This window comes from Scyliorhinus canicula, chromosome 4 (assembly GCF_902713615.1).
Source record: "Scyliorhinus canicula chromosome 4, sScyCan1.1, whole genome shotgun sequence".
NCBI lineage: Eukaryota > Metazoa > Chordata > Chondrichthyes > Carcharhiniformes > Scyliorhinidae > Scyliorhinus > Scyliorhinus canicula.
In genome coordinates, this window is record NC_052149.1 from 198,781,259 (window position 1) to 198,796,710 (window position 15,452).

The 15,452-nt window shown below is 46.5% G+C and overlaps 1 protein-coding gene across 5 annotated transcripts in view; it reads left to right on the plus strand.

The window, feature by feature from the left end:
* Window positions 1-15,199, plus strand: part of LOC119965298 (core histone macro-H2A.1) — a 67,300-nt gene extending 52,101 nt beyond the window's left edge. For all 5 annotated transcript variants that reach the window (XM_038795838.1, XM_038795841.1, XM_038795840.1 and 2 more), the window contains 3 exons: window positions 8,739-8,828; window positions 10,063-10,237; window positions 14,520-15,199. In XM_038795838.1, the coding sequence (XP_038651766.1) occupies window positions 8,739-8,828; window positions 10,063-10,237; window positions 14,520-14,685 (431 nt within the window). In that variant the 3' untranslated portion in view covers window positions 14,686-15,199. The remainder of the gene's footprint in view (window positions 1-8,738; window positions 8,829-10,062; window positions 10,238-14,519) is intronic.
* The last annotated feature ends 253 nt before the right edge of the window (window positions 15,200-15,452 follow it).

A 15,452-nucleotide genomic window follows, 5' to 3' on the forward strand; every position in this document is an offset into this window, starting at 1 on the left:
AGCCGAAATTTCTCTGTCAGTTCGTCCAGTGTTGCGATCCTGCCGTCCATGTATAGATCCCTGACTATCAGTGTCCCTGCCTCCACCTTTTGAAGGTGGCGTCAGTCAGTGCTGGTGTGAACCTATGGTTGTTGCAGATGGGAGCTTTGTCCGACATTTTGGTCAGGCCAAATTGCTGCCGCAGTTGGTTCCAGGATTGGAGGGTGGCTGTCACCACCGAGCTGCAGGAGTGTTTTTTGGGTGGGGATGGGAATGCTGCCGTGGCGAGGGCCCGGAGGGAGGTCCCCATGCAGGAGGCCTCCTCCGCACGCACCCACTCGGCCTCTGGCTCCTGGATCCATCCCCTTACTCGCTCGGCTGTTGCCGCTCAGTGGTAGAATTGTAGGTTTGGGAGGGCTAGCCGCCCCCTGGATTTTGTTTTTTGTAGCTCCTTCTTTGGTATCCTAGCCTTTTTACCCCCCCCCCCCCCCCCCCCCCCCAATACTAACGCCATGATTAGTTTGTCCAGCGCTTTGAAAAAGGCCTTGGGGATGTAGATTGGGATGGATCTAAACAGGAAGAGGAACCTGGGCAGTACGTTCATTTTGATTGTCTGGACTCTCCCGGAGTGTGTTCCATCTTTGCAGGTCCATTTTTACTTCCTCCGTCAGGCTGGTGAGGTTCCATTTGTGGATCCCTTTCCAGTCATGGGCTATTTGGATTGCCAGGTGGCGGAATTTGTGTCGGGCTTGTTTGAACAGCAGCTTCCCCCCCCCCTCGCTTTTGCTCATGTTGAGTTTGTAGCCCGAGAAGGCTCCAAACTCTTTCAGGAGCGCAATGATTCCGTCCATGCTGGTCTGTGGGTCTGAGATGTAGAGGCGCAGGTCATCTGCATAGAGTGAGACCCTGTGCTCTCTGCCTCCCCTTCGGATCCCCCTCCAACTTTTTGCTGCCCTGAGCGCGATTGCTAGCGGTTCCATCGCTAGGGCGAACAGCAGCGGGGACAGTGGGCATCCTTGTCTGGTGCCCCTGTGCAGCTGGAAATATTGGGAGTTGGTATTGTTGGTCCGTACGCTCGCCATGGGAGCGTTGTATAGGAGCTTTCCCCAAGAGGTGAACCCTGTTCCAAGCCCAAACCGCTCCAGTACCTCTGTGAGGTATTTCCATTCGACTCTGTCGAAGGCCTTTTCTGCGTCCAGGGAGACGATCACCTCTTGTATTCTCTCCCCGGAGGGGGTCATTATCACGTTCAGCAGGCGCCTGATGTTTGAGGTAAGCTGTCTACCTTTGACAAAGCCCGTCTGGTCCTCTGTGACCACCTCAGGTACAGTCTTCTAGCCTTTTGGCTAGGATTTTGGCCAGTATTTTGGCGTCTTCGTTCAGCAGTGAGATGGGTCTGTATGACCCACATTCCGTTGGGTGATTTCATTGTACTCTTGACAACATCCAGCTTTACCTCTGCACCACTTCTTGAAATCTCCAATATCTATACTGTCAGATTGCTTATCCAATATCCAGTCCTGGATGAGTTTCAGTTACTTCTGGTAACACTTTGGGAAGACGAAAGACACCAACCTTGGCCATCCACCATGATCTCCACACCTTTCGCATCGATAGCAGCACAGCGGTTAGCACAGTTGCTTCACAGCGCCAGTGTCCAAGGTTCGATTCCCGGCTTCGATCACTGTCTGTGTGGAGTCTGCACGTTCTCCCCGTGTCTGCGTGGGTTTCCTCTGGGTGCTCCGGTTTCCTCCCACAGTCCAAAGATGTGCGGGTTAGGTGGATTGGCCAGGCTAAATTGCCCTTAGTGTCCAAAAAAGGTTAAGTTGGGTTACGGGGATAGGGTGGAGGTGTGAGCTTGTGTAAGGTGCTCTTTTCAAGGACCAGTGCAGACTCAATGGGCCAAATGGCACTGTAAATTCTATGAAAAATTCTATGATTTAATTCCCCCCATGGCCATGGACTTCGGTTGAACCAAGCCATTGCTAACTTTGTTGTCCTATTTACTGAGTACTGAGCTTCTGACCCCAGATCCTGTCCATCGTATAGACTGCTAACTTTCATCTCTGTGGGTTAACTGTCTCCATCCTTGTCTCAATCAATCTGAAACCAATACACTCATGCATTCCTTTGTCACGCCAAACTGTTCCGGCGCTGGCTCTGACTCTAATTCCTGTCTTCCGTAAACTTCAGCTCATCTAAATTTCTGTATCCTAACCCACATCAAGTTCCATTTGTCTTTTACTCTTGTGCTTGTTGTCCTCTAAGTTCTGAAATTTTAAATTCTATTCTCATTTTCAAATCCTTTTGTAGCTTCACCCCTCCCAATTTCTGTTTTCTCCAACCTGGACTCCAGCCCCCGATGCTAGATTCTTGGACATTCTGCACCCACTTTACTCCACCATTTGCAGCCTTGTCTTCAGTTGTCCAGGTACTGAGCTCTGGCGTTCTCTCCCTAAGCCTCTCTGCTTCTCCACTGCCCTCCACTTAACATTCACTTTGACTAACGTTTTAATCGTCCCACCTAATATCTCTTTTGTCTTGGTGTCCTTTTTCACGGTAATATTGAGTGATTACGGCACCAAAATATGCTATTTGGCTCACTCTAGCTGTGCCGACAGTCTGTAGGACCAGCTCACCTCGTCCACTTTCCTTCCTTTTCTCCAGAGCCTTGCAAATATTTTCTCTGAAGATAATTATCTTGTTCTCTTTTGAATGCCTCAATTGACGTATTCTGCTCACTGGGTAAAAAGCATTTTTCTCATTGTCACCATTGCTTCTTTGGCCAATCACCTTCAATCTGTAAACTTTGGTTCTGGATCCTTCTGCCAATTGGAACATTTTCTCTCTGTCCACACTGTCCATATCCCCCATGATTTTGAACACCTCTATCAAACCTCCTCTTAATCTTCTTTTCTCCTGGAAGAACAGGACAGCTTCTCCAACCTATACATTACCAAATTACTTCATCCCTGGAATCCTGGAACCATTCTCGCCCATCGTTTCTTCATCCTCTCTAATAAGCTTCCTGAGGTTTGATGACCAGGAGACAATACTTCAGTGAAAGCTGAACTAGTGTTTTCTACTGGCTTATCACAACTTCCTTGCATTTGTACTCTCTGCCCCTTTTTATAAAACTGATTATCCCGTATGTTTTATTGACCACTTTCTCAACCACTTTCTCAACCTAAAAATCCTTCACTGAAATGAGCACATATACCTCCAAGCCCTTCAGCTCCTGAACCCACTTTTGGAATGTATCCTTAAACTTATATTGCTTTTTTCTAGTTCTTTCTACCAAAATGAATCACTTCATGTTTTTCTGCATTAAATTTCATCTGACACTTGTCTGCCCATTCCAGCAAACTGTCTATCACTATCTTCCTCAGTTCGCAACACTTCCAGGTTTTGTCTCATTGGCTTTAACATTGCCGACAAGCCTTTTGTGTGAATCTTTATTAACTGCCTTTTGGAAGTCCAGGTACACTATAACGATTGCAGTAACATTCACATCCGTGCCAGGCAAGACCATTTCCAACAAGAGAGAATGAAAACATTTCCTCTCGACATTCAACTACATTACCTAGAATCTTCAAGCCATGCTTTACACCTTCACAGAAGCCTACCAAATAATTGGTCTCAGCCTCAAACTCAAGAAGACTCAAATCCTTTACCAATCCATCCCAGGGCAAGATCTGTTCTCTCCCTTCATCAAGATCAACAGAGAAACCATACCAAATGTGGAACATTTCCCATATCTGGGGAGCCACATTTGCTCTAAGGCTAGCATCAATGCGGAGAATCAACATTGTATCCAATCTGTGAGAGCCTCCTTCAGACGCCGAAGGACGAGAGTCTTTGATGACCGCGATATTCGTGCTGACACCAAGATCCTTGTGTACAAAGTGGTTGTCCTCCCAACTCTTCAACATGGCTCAAAAACTTGGACTATGCACAGATGCCACATCAAGGCCTTGAAGACGTATCATCAATGTTATCTGAGATGGATTCTCCACATCAGTTGGGAGGACAGGCATACTAACATCAGGTTTCCTCGAAGGAACCAAAAGCACCAGCATTAAGGCCACGATCATCCAAAATCAACTCCGCTGGGCCAGCCATGTGCTTAGGACGTCAGAGTCCCAGCTAAAGCAAAGCTTCCTTACCCAGCTCAAGGAAGGTTCCCAACAACAGGAGGACAAAGGAAGACGCCCTGAAGGCTTCCTGTCATGGGAGTGTCCCTTTAAGAAATGTTTTTGTCTTATCACATTACTTCAGTGATGGGATTGTGTGGGTGGAGCTGGGCTGCGGCTCTGGGAGTTGGTTTTACTTTCGCTTTTGAGTTTGAACTGGTTTTGTTCTGCACAGGTTGAAAACAGTTTTTTTTCCACTATCTGCATTTTAAAAGATGTTTCCAGACTGCTTGATAACTAGAAAAGAAATAACTGTTTTTGAAAGAAATTCAAACCTGCTGTTTTGGAAAGGAAACAGGAGCATCCATACCAGGTCTTGAGTGCTATGTGTTGGGCCACTATTTTAAAAAGGAGTTTTCTGGTTAATGGGATCTTGTTATTAAATTGGAACAGCTAAAGGGGGAATTTATTAATGGTTATACATAGAGTACTGTAGCTGTATGGGGTATTTATGTTGGTAGTTGATAAAAATACTTACCGTGTGTGTTTATAAAAATGTTAACTAAATTCGTAGAATAAACATTGGGCGGGATTCTTCGAACCCCGGAGGGCCGGAGAATCGCCGGGGGGGGGCGGCATGAATCCCGCCCCGACGCCGGCTGCTGAATTCTCCGCCGCCGGGGTTTTCGCAGGGGCGGGAATCGCGCCGCGCTGGTCGGTGGCCGCTAGCAGTGGCCGCCCGTTTTCGGCCGGTCCCACCGGCGTAAATCAAACCAGGTCCGTACTGGCGGGACCTGGCTCTACGGGCGGCCTGCAGAGTCCTCTGGGGGGGCGGGGTGCCCCAACGGTGGCCTGGCCTGAGATCGGGGCCTACCGATCCACGGGCGGTCCTGTGCCGTGGGGGCACTCTTTCCCTCCGCGCTGGCTGTTGTCAACCTCCATCATAGCCGGTGCGGAGAAGAACCCCCCTACGCATGCACTGGGATGACGCCAACACACACTGGTGCTCGCGCATGCGCCAACTCGCGGCGGCTGGCGGTGGCCCTTCGCCGCTGGTTGGTGCGGCGCCAACCCCGCCAGCGCCGGCTTAGCTCCTGAAGGTGCGGAGGATTCCGCACCTTCTGGCGGCCCAACGCCGGAGTGGTTCACGCCACTCCTTGGTGTCGATACGGCCCGCCCCGCCGGGTAGGGGAGAATCCCGCCCATTGTTTTTGATAAGAGTGCTTAAGGCCTCTGTAGAATAACGCCTGAAGGGCAGGCTCTTGTGCTCATCATAACCAAAATCAGTAAACAGTTGTAGGTCAGGTGAACTCCATGATATACTTTGAACTACTTTGGAGTTTTCTAAACCCTGGTCCATAACATTACCTCAAGAAATGCAACATTGACATCAATGCCTACGAGATCCTTGAACAGAAGAGACCTACTTGGAGGAACCCCCTGCTTGATGGGTCACAATTCGTCGAGGCACCTGACAGCAAGAGGAGGTGCGGAAAAGGAGCCTGAGCAAGGAATACCAGTGATCCGGAGTCCAAGGACCAATCCTGCCTGCCAGAAACACCTGCCATGTGTGCCGCTCTAGGATCAGGCTCATCAGCGCGAAGGACGCACAGAACCAATGACCAATAATATGGAGTTCCTTAGGTGAACAATCATACTCTTAGTGAGTGATCGCCAAAGAAGACGAGAAGAACAAAGGTAGTAGATGCATGGAAGCATCACTACATACTAGTTCGCTTCCCAATCGCACATCATCCTGACTTGAAAATATTTTGCCAATCCTTCACTGTCTCTGGGTCAAAACTGCTGGGTTTATCTTTGCACCTTTTTGTGAATAAGGATATACCATTTGCAATTCTCCTGTCCTCTGTTAGCACCCCGATATCAAAGGAGAATTGAAAGATTTTGACCAGTGGCTTTGCAATTTTTCCCTTACTTACCTCTGTCTTGATTTCCTCTCACCTGGTCCTGCTGACTTTTCAACTTTTAAGTACAGCCAGTCGAATATCTCCTATTTATTAATTTGGAGCCCATCCAGTGTCTCAGCAACTTCCTCTTCCTTGAACTAAGGCAGGTGCAAAACACTCATTTGGTACCTCAGCCATGCCATCTGCCTTGATGCCTAAATCCTTTTTAAGTGCTTGATTGTCCCCACCCCTCCTTTTATCGCCCTTTACTATTTATAAGCCTATAGAAGATTTTTAGATTCCCTTTTATGTTAGCTGTCAGTCTCTTAATAATCTCTCTTTGCTTCTCTTGACTCCCCTCTGAACCTTCTACAGTCAGCATGGTTCTCAATTGTGCTATCCACCTGCCATCAGTCATATGTACCCTTTTTCTGTTTCATCTTAATCTCTACCTCTTCCATCATCAGGGAGCTTTGGATATGTTTGTCCTACCTTTCCCCCTCATGGCAATGTTACTTGACTGCAGCCAAGCTATCGCCTCTTTAACTGTAGCCCATTGTTCAGTTGCAGCTTTGCATGCCTACCTTTTAATGCAAATTTACCTGGCCCACATCCATTCTCAACCCATTGAAGTTGGTCCATTCCCAGAAATGAATACACCTCTAACAAGCACTTGGGGAGATTTTTCGATGTTAAAACTGTGATACAAATTCAAGTTTTAAAACATAGAACATAGAGCATACAGTGCAGAAGGAAGCACTGTTTATGTTGTATCCTTTCAAAGAAATGAAGAAATGTCACTGAAGCACTCCTCGTGCATCTTTTTACTTAAGCATTATAAATAAATCTGATGTTTGGGTGGAGCGTTTAGAGTTCTGACTTGTTTAGAGCATGACAGAGTAGATGGAACACTTCTGGTATATAGTTGAGTTACTGTAGACTAAGGAAGCTTTAATCTCCATTGAGATTTTGACCCCACTCAGTACTTGATTTGGGAGTGTTTGAAAGGTGACATAAAGTCGCCATAGTCCCAGATGCATAAGCTGCTTTCCCCGTTGAGGGGGAAAGTTGACTGGTGGCGATTTAAGCTGAGGATCACCACACCTCAGGCGAGGTGCAAGGGTGAGAAGGCAGGGTCTTCATGAACAGTTTCCCCGGTCGAGCCCACACACAGACGTTTTATCAACAATGGAGCTGAACTCGCCAGCAAGGCGGCTCCTCAAAGATGGTGGCGTCATCTTGAAAGGGTGCCCCGATCTCGAAGTGAGCTTGAGGGACCCTCACATCCATGGGCAATGTCACCCCCACAGGCATGGGCATTACCCCACCAAGTGAGGACATCCCGCAGTGGGGTCACTGAGGGTGTGCCCCCTTTCCCCCTGTCGGACAACCCTCTTTTCACCCCCCTCCCCCCTTTTCAGGACCCTCTCTTTGACCCTCCCCAACCTTTATGAGGTCCCTTCATAGCATGGTCCCCAGGCCCTGAACCTTGGCAGTGCTAACCTGCCAACTGGGCACCCTGGCACTGCCAGCCTGGCACCTGTTCAGTACCCCTGGCACTGCCAACTGGGCAGCCTGAATGCCCAGTTGACACTGCCAGGACGTACCAGTGCCAGAGGGAGTGCCAGGGTACTGCTCTGCCCTGTCCCCGACCACCTGGGATACTCCAATTGCCTCCGACCCCAAGTGGTCATTACGCCTGGTCTCCGCTTCTGGAGACCAGTACTAATCGGTGCCCGGTTGAGGCCCTGCCGGTGCAGCCGGTGACTGCCGGGTGAATTGGCTGCGCGTATTTAAATGAACCGAATGACTCATTTATAGATGATTATCGGGATCACGTCGGGAGTCAGTTGATTCGCGCTAGGTTTTGTGCCTGGCCCGAAGCCCAATTTGGGCCTCTCCCGCGATTCACCTGGCCCATCCAGCTCCATGCCAGGCACAACGTGGTGATAGTTTCGTGTCTTGAGAATTAATCTGTGAAATATTCTGTCATACAATTTAAGAACTATGCACAAGCTGAAAAGACACTGGGTGGGATTTTCCATCCCCTATGCCGTGTTTTGCGGTGGCAGAGGCAGCCCGGCGGTGGCATCTTCTGGTTCTCTCACTGTCAGTGGAGCTTCCCGTTGTTCACATGCTTCATCACCGGGGAACCCACAGTAGGTTGTTGCCTTCTGCGGGACTGGATGATCCCAGCTGCAGAACGGCTGAAAAAACCCGTCCATAAAATCTTCACTGCAGGAAATGCTGGAAGGTGAGGATTACAAATGGGTGATCACATGATGATTTGATGGTCAGTCACTGTGGGGTGAGTTGCTTTTTTCCCCCCTCCTTCAATTAAACAAAAATATCCGGGTATATTTATTTTCTGGATGTGCAATCAAGGAGTCAATTGATCTGAGTGAACCTTTAAAAGGCATAATGTGATACATTAATTGAAATAATTCATCTGAATTATCCATTAGCTGCTCGATATAGGATATTTGATGCCCCACAATTTCTGGTAGGGTATATTTATGGATAGCTGCCTAGTAAATTTGGGGACATTAAATCTGCTGTGACATGCCCTTAACTGGATTTCAGGAAGGCTCTCTTTCGCTGACGAACATGTCTTTTTTTCCTCAAATCATTACAACTCTTATAATGCACATCTGTACAGTGTCTGCTTTTGTATATCTGCTCCTGTACCACAGTTGTAAATTCTAACTTCAACATTTAGGAAATGCTTTGGAGAAGAAGGGCGGCAAGGAGTTTACAGAGGCTGTTAACGAACTGCGCAAGAAGAATGGTCCCTTAGATACAGCAGGAGGTATAATCACTTAATGCTCTTTTGTGTAGAAAATACATTTCTTTGTCATTCAAAAAAAAAAGATCCATTCAATGAAATTCCATTATAAGAAATGCACCTTGCTACATGGTATTGTATATGTGCTGTACCCAAAGGCAGGACCCTGGCTCATTGTCTGCTGATGCTTCATCCTTCACAGTTTCTGTCAGCGGTGCTTTGCCATTTCCTTCTACTCTCAGGGTTGTAAAGGGCAGCACGGTGGCACAGTGGTTAGCATTGCTGCCTATGGCGCTGAGGACCCGGGTTCGAATCCCGGCCCGGGTCACTGTCCGTGTGGAGTTTGCACATTCTCCCCGTGTCTGCGTGGGTTTCGCCCCACAACCCAAAGATGTGCAGGTTAGGTGAATTGGCCATGCTAAAATTGCCCCTTAATTGGAAAAAATAATTGGGTACTCTAAATTTATTTATTTTTTTAAAAGGGTTGTAGGAAGGTCTCAAGCCTACCTCAGTTGGAATAAGTAGTGGATCCACGCTGATGGTATTATTATGAACTCCACACTCTCCATCTAGCCAACTGAGATGCTCAAGGCAATATAAACTTACCTGACCTGTGACTGGTGGCAGTATTTGTGTGAGAATGTTGATAATTGAACAGGACTTTACAGCATCAAAATAGTTCAACTGCATGGTATTGGGCGTAGTTGGAACCTTGCTTGTTGAGCTAACTGCTTGGTGTGTGCAGGAGCAGCCCACCGATAACTCCTTCATTCTTCTCTTCCACCTTGGAAGTTCCACTGCAAGGAGATGTTAGAATTGAGATCTCAGCAATTTGGGTATTACAGACGTGGTCACGTATTCTCCCACCCTATGACATCACACATTGGTGTTGCAGTTTGTAGCATTTCGTCACAAAAAAATATCTCTTCAATGAACTAATTCTTGTCACTATATTTAATGGTTAAGTATTATACAATTTACATTACAAGCTCGGCTACCTTGCCATGCCTTCTCTGTAACATGAGGGCAGTGAAGCCACTTGCAACATCCTCACAGCTATATCAGGACACAAAGAATGAAAGCTGAGAGCGTCTGGTACCCAAGGATCCCACATTATCCATGTATCCACCAGTCCCTGCAATTTTTATTCACTAGGCCTTATGCCTGGGAAAGCCAGACTGAGAAGGAGGATGTAGTAATTGGATTTAAAAATGATAGCGCTTCTGTTTAAATATATTCCATGATTCTTGTTTGGCAGCTGTGCTCAGTTCAGGCCATGGGCTGCCGGCCAAATTCGTTATCCATTGCAACAGCCCGGGCTGGGGGTCAGACAAGTGTGAGGAACTTCTGGAGAAAACCGTGAAGAACTGTCTGGCACTAGCCGATGAGAAGAAGCTGAAATCTATTGCCTTTCCTTCAATTGGTAGCGGCAGGTATGGGGCGTGACTTCATCCCTCAGAATGCAAAGCTGTGCTATTTAAAAAGAGGAATTAACCACGTTTGCTAAAATGCTTATGGATATGCCTATAAAATGTATTTTAAAAAATAATATTCAAGTATTGCTAAAATCTGTATATCTGCTTGTTACTAATATAACACAAATGGTGTGTGCTTGCTTTTCATGCCCTATCGTGTCACAATTATAGACTCATTTATTTGTCTTTTCATTGATTGGCCTATGCACATTTCTTATACCAAAAAACTCTTTCCCCAAAAAAAATATCTGTTTGCTCAGAGTCAGATTATCTGTGTGCCTATTACCTTAAAAGATTTGAATAATCACACTGAACAACAAAAAAAATAGTCACTATTACATCCCAGATAACACTTGACACCACCCTTGATTTCTCTTTTCTATTGATTTCAATGGAAACTAATATTGAGTGGGCATGGGGGAGGTGGGAGGGCCCGATTCACTGTTGCCCATGCTCAACAGCACCAGCCATGAGAAACTGGACTGCGAAACTGCACAGAATTCCCTACAGACACTGGCTGACTAAGCACAAGCTTTGCTCGACACTTTTGAAGAACCTATGATGGGTAGCTACAGTAAGAAGTCTTACAACACCAGGTTAACGTCCAACAAGTTTCTTTTGAATCACTAGTTTTCGCAGCGCAGCTCCTTCCTCAGGTGAATAAAGTGGTGGGTCGCACGAGTATGTACCATGTACCTCGTGGGGTTGGTGCACGGTACATACTCGTGCGACTTGGCCAATGTTGTCTTTCTCATACGCTGCAAGAAAGGATGTCCCGAGGCATGGTACATTGGCGAGACCATGCAGACGTGCGATAACGGATGAACGGACATCGCGCGACAGTCGTCAGGCAGGAATGTTACCTTCCAGCCAGGGAACACTTCAGCAGTCAAGGGCATTCAGCCTCTGATCTTCGGGTAAACGTTCTCCAAGGCGGCCTTCAGGACCCGTGACAACGCAGAATCGCCGAGCAGAAACTGATAGGTTCTGCACACATGAGTACGGACTCACCCGGGACCTTGGATTCATGTTGCATTACATTCACCCCCGCCATCTGGCCTGGGTTTGCGAAATCCTACCAACTGTCCTGGCTTGAGATGATTCACACCTCTTTAACTGGTGATTATCCCTCTTTCCAGTCACTCCGTCTGGGCCTGGAAAAATTTAATTACCTGCAAAGATATGCATTCAAAGTATCATCTTGCATCATTGACTTTGTCTATATATGTGTTTCTGGAACCCACCTCTTCATTCATATGAGGAAGGAGCTGTGCTCCGAAAGCTAGTGATTCGAAACAAACCTGTTGGACTTTAACCTTGTGTTATAGGACTTCTTACTGTGCTCACCCCAGTCCAACGCCGGCATCTCCGCATGATGGGTCGCTAGGCAGTAAGAAGGAAGAAATGCTGTGATTTTCCATTGTTTTATTTTTAGATACAGAGCATAGTTTCTGTGAGTTGGTTCCTATTGATCAGCACTTCATGAACAAAAGGAGCTGACAAATGTCCAGCCACGGGATATCATAAACCATATACAGGAAAGGAAACTAACTACCCCACTGGAGCTATCTGTTGCAAGCCCCTACTCCTGTTCCTGCTTCTTATGTTCTTTCCCAATATCAACTGTGGCAGCAACTTTGATATCATCCAATTGCTGTTCTGATCTTTTTAAAATGCTATTAAAGTCTTTGCATCGTGGTAAAATGTGGTAAAACACACCTCTTAATGTGCAAATAATTCATATGGCTTCCCCTTCTTTAATTGTCACCTGAAGCCCAAATGTTATTTCCCTTCCATTATAAACAATGTTTTATTTTTCATGAGTTATCCTCTCAAAAGCATCAGGGATAGGTTGTAAATCCTAAAAACGCACACAAATCAAAGGCTCAGCCCATTACTCCCAAAGTGCTGACACAGGCGTGATGGTCCAGATGACCTTGTCCTCTAATCATTCTATGTTTGCCTTAATGGCAGAAGCAATTTTCTCAGTTAGAAAGGAGAGGCAATGGAGTAGTGGCATTCTCATAGAATCCCATGGAATCCTACAGTGCACAAGGAAGCTATTTGGCCCATTGGGTCTGCACCACCCCTCTGGAAGGGCACCTAATCGACAAATCTATCCCCATAAACCCCACCTATGGCTAATTTAGTGTAGCCGGTCCATCTAACCTGCACATTTTTGGACTGTAGGGGGAAATCGGAGCACCTGGAGGAATCCCGTGCAGACATGAGGAGAACGTACAAACTCCACACAGTCACCCAAGGGCAGAATCGAACCTGGGTCTCTGGCACTGTGAGGCAGCAGTGCTAACCATTGAGCCACCGTGCTGCCCGAAAACGAACCATAGAATGTTCATGACAGTGCAGTAGCAGGCCATTTGGCCCATTGAGTCTACACGGACCCTCTGAAAGAACACCCTACTGAGGCCCACTCCCCTGCCCTAGCCCCGTAACCCCATTGAACCAGCACATCCCTGAACACTGAAGGGGAATTTTAGCATGGCCAATCCACCTAACCTGCAGATCTTTGGAGTATGGGAGGAGCACCCAGTGTGGGAAATACACACGCAGATGGAGAGAATGTGCAAACTCCATAGAGAAAGTAACACAAAGCTATATTAGTAATCCCGAGACTCACAGTTATGCTCTGGGGACCCTAGTTTGAATCCCGCATGGCAGATGTTGAAAATTTGAATTCAATAAAATCTGGAATTAAAAGTCGAATGATGACCATGAAACCATTATCGATGGGCAGCACGGTAGCACAGCGGTTAGCACAGTTTCTTCACAGCGCCAGGGTCCCAGGTTCGATTCCTGGCTTGGGTCACTGCCTGTGCGGGCACATTCTACCCGTGTCTGAGTGGGTTTCCTCCGGGTGCTCCGGTTTCCTCCCAAGGGCCAGAGATGTGCAGGTTAGGTGGATTGGCCATGGTAGATTGCACTTGGTGTCAAAAAAAAAGGTTAGGTGGGGTTACTGTGTTATGGAGAAAGGGTGGAGCTGTGGGCTTAAGTAGGGTGCTCTTTCCAAGGGACGATGCAGACCCGATGGGCCGAATGGCCTCCTTCTGCACTGTAAATTCTATGATTGTCATTAAAACCCATCTAGTTCACTCATGGCCTACATGTGACTCCAGATCCACAGCAATGTGGTTGATTCTTAAATGCTCTCAGAGATGGGTAATAAATGCTGGCCCAGCCAATGACACCCTCATCCCATGACCGAATAAACAAAAGCAATATTGTGAAGTTAATGCATATTATCCGCAGTATGTCCGACCTCCAGGACACCCTGCAACAATTTACCATGTCACGTCCTGTCTACAATATCTGGTCCTCATTAACTTTCTCTTAACTTTCCAATGCAAAATGGTACAATTTTTCAAGCATTCATGTTTCCTGGTTCTTCGCACCTACATACAGTAGTTTGGTCAGAGTTCTGCCCAATGGCTCTGATTTAGCAGCCCTGTTAATGGGGGCAAATCCCATAATGGTCACTAAATCCCAGGCAAAACAAAAAACTGGATTTACGCCGGTGATATTTCAGAACCCGATCTTCCATGGACCCCTCTCCGATGACGCAGTCAGGTTCACGGATCTGATTAGCATAAATTCTAATATATTTAAATATAATTAGCGGGCCTAACGCTGCTACTTCCACCCTCAATTTATCGTCCCACCTAGGCCGCCACATTGGTGCATATCACTACTGGTTTTCAAAAACGAAAACCAGTCACGATGACCACGGTGGGGCGCACAGGTAAGTATAAACCCAGGGCAGTGAGGGACATAGGGACATACCCTGCTTTACAATCCCAAGGGGGTCGGAAAACTAGTGCAATTTATCTCCGATGGGAGAACATCTCCACTCTACTTTGGGGAAAAAAACAAAATGAAAAATATTTATCCTAGAAGTTAGGGTAAGGTGACGGTTTGAATTTGATCGACACCAGAAACACAAACGTATATGGTGAAATGGCAGCCAGTTTTTTTTTTACCTCACTGGATCACCTTCCACTGAAGTTCACAAAATGATAATTGAAATACTTTTTTGGAAACTCAATTCAGTGTTTAGTGCTGGAAGATGTATCCATAGTTGGTTCCCTCTTGTAGATCATGTGGATGAGGCAAACTCTCTGCGTTGTGCAAGGAAGACGCTCAATGGCTTGAATGCCAATCCACATTCCACATTTTGTACGTACCCAAATAGAACAGTGCTAACCAATTGTTAATTCCTTCACAGAAATGGGTTTCCCAAGCAGAGTGCTGCACAGCTGATCCTGAAGGCCATTTCCAGCTACTTTGTCTCCACAATGTCATCCTCAATCAAAACGGTCTACTTTGTTCTTTTTGATAGTGAAAGTATAGGGATTTATGTCCAGGAGATGGCAAAGCTGGACGCAAATTAAAGACGTCGGCAGCACGTGAAGAATTCCTTGATGTCGTGATGCACCCCTCTTTTTTTAGTAAAGTTATTAAAATGGCAAAGGGCAGGCAGTTCAAAGGAATCTTTTACTTAGCATTCGTTTCATAGTTTTCCAATGGCACTGACATTTGGCTCGAAAACGGATTATGCACTGTTCGCAGAAAATCACTAGAATTCATTGTAATTTAGTATATATTTTGTAGTTTTTAATTTGCATCAACAAAGACAAAAAAATGATTGCTCGTAGTCCAATGTTGCCAGTGTGGAAATTTTTCAATCTTAACTGGGAGCGATGAGAGGTACATTTTGTAACTCTGTTGTGGTACATTGATGTGCACCAAAGTAACTCATTGAAAACACATGGTGCTACAAAACTGTATTTTGTTTACATTGCAACTGATCACCACAATTGGTTGTTAAGAGTTATGATGAAATAGAGTTTGTCATTTGTTTATTAAACTGTTGGACTGTGGTGGCACATCTGTCTTTTACATATACATGATGGTGTCTTTGTTTTGTTGAAAATTAACCATGGGACGCGACTGCGAAGGTGGTCCACATGCCTGTTGGACTCATGGCCCTGCGTACCTTAGAGAAGACAGGTCCCGCCTGGGCTTGTATCATGCCCTGGGCCCATGCAGCTCCATAGTCAAAATTTCTGACGTGTTCCGAGTTGCCCAGTGAAAATTGGGGTTAGGGTGTATGCCTGGCCCTGTCCACTTCGGACCAATCCTGCCCACAGCAGTCCTT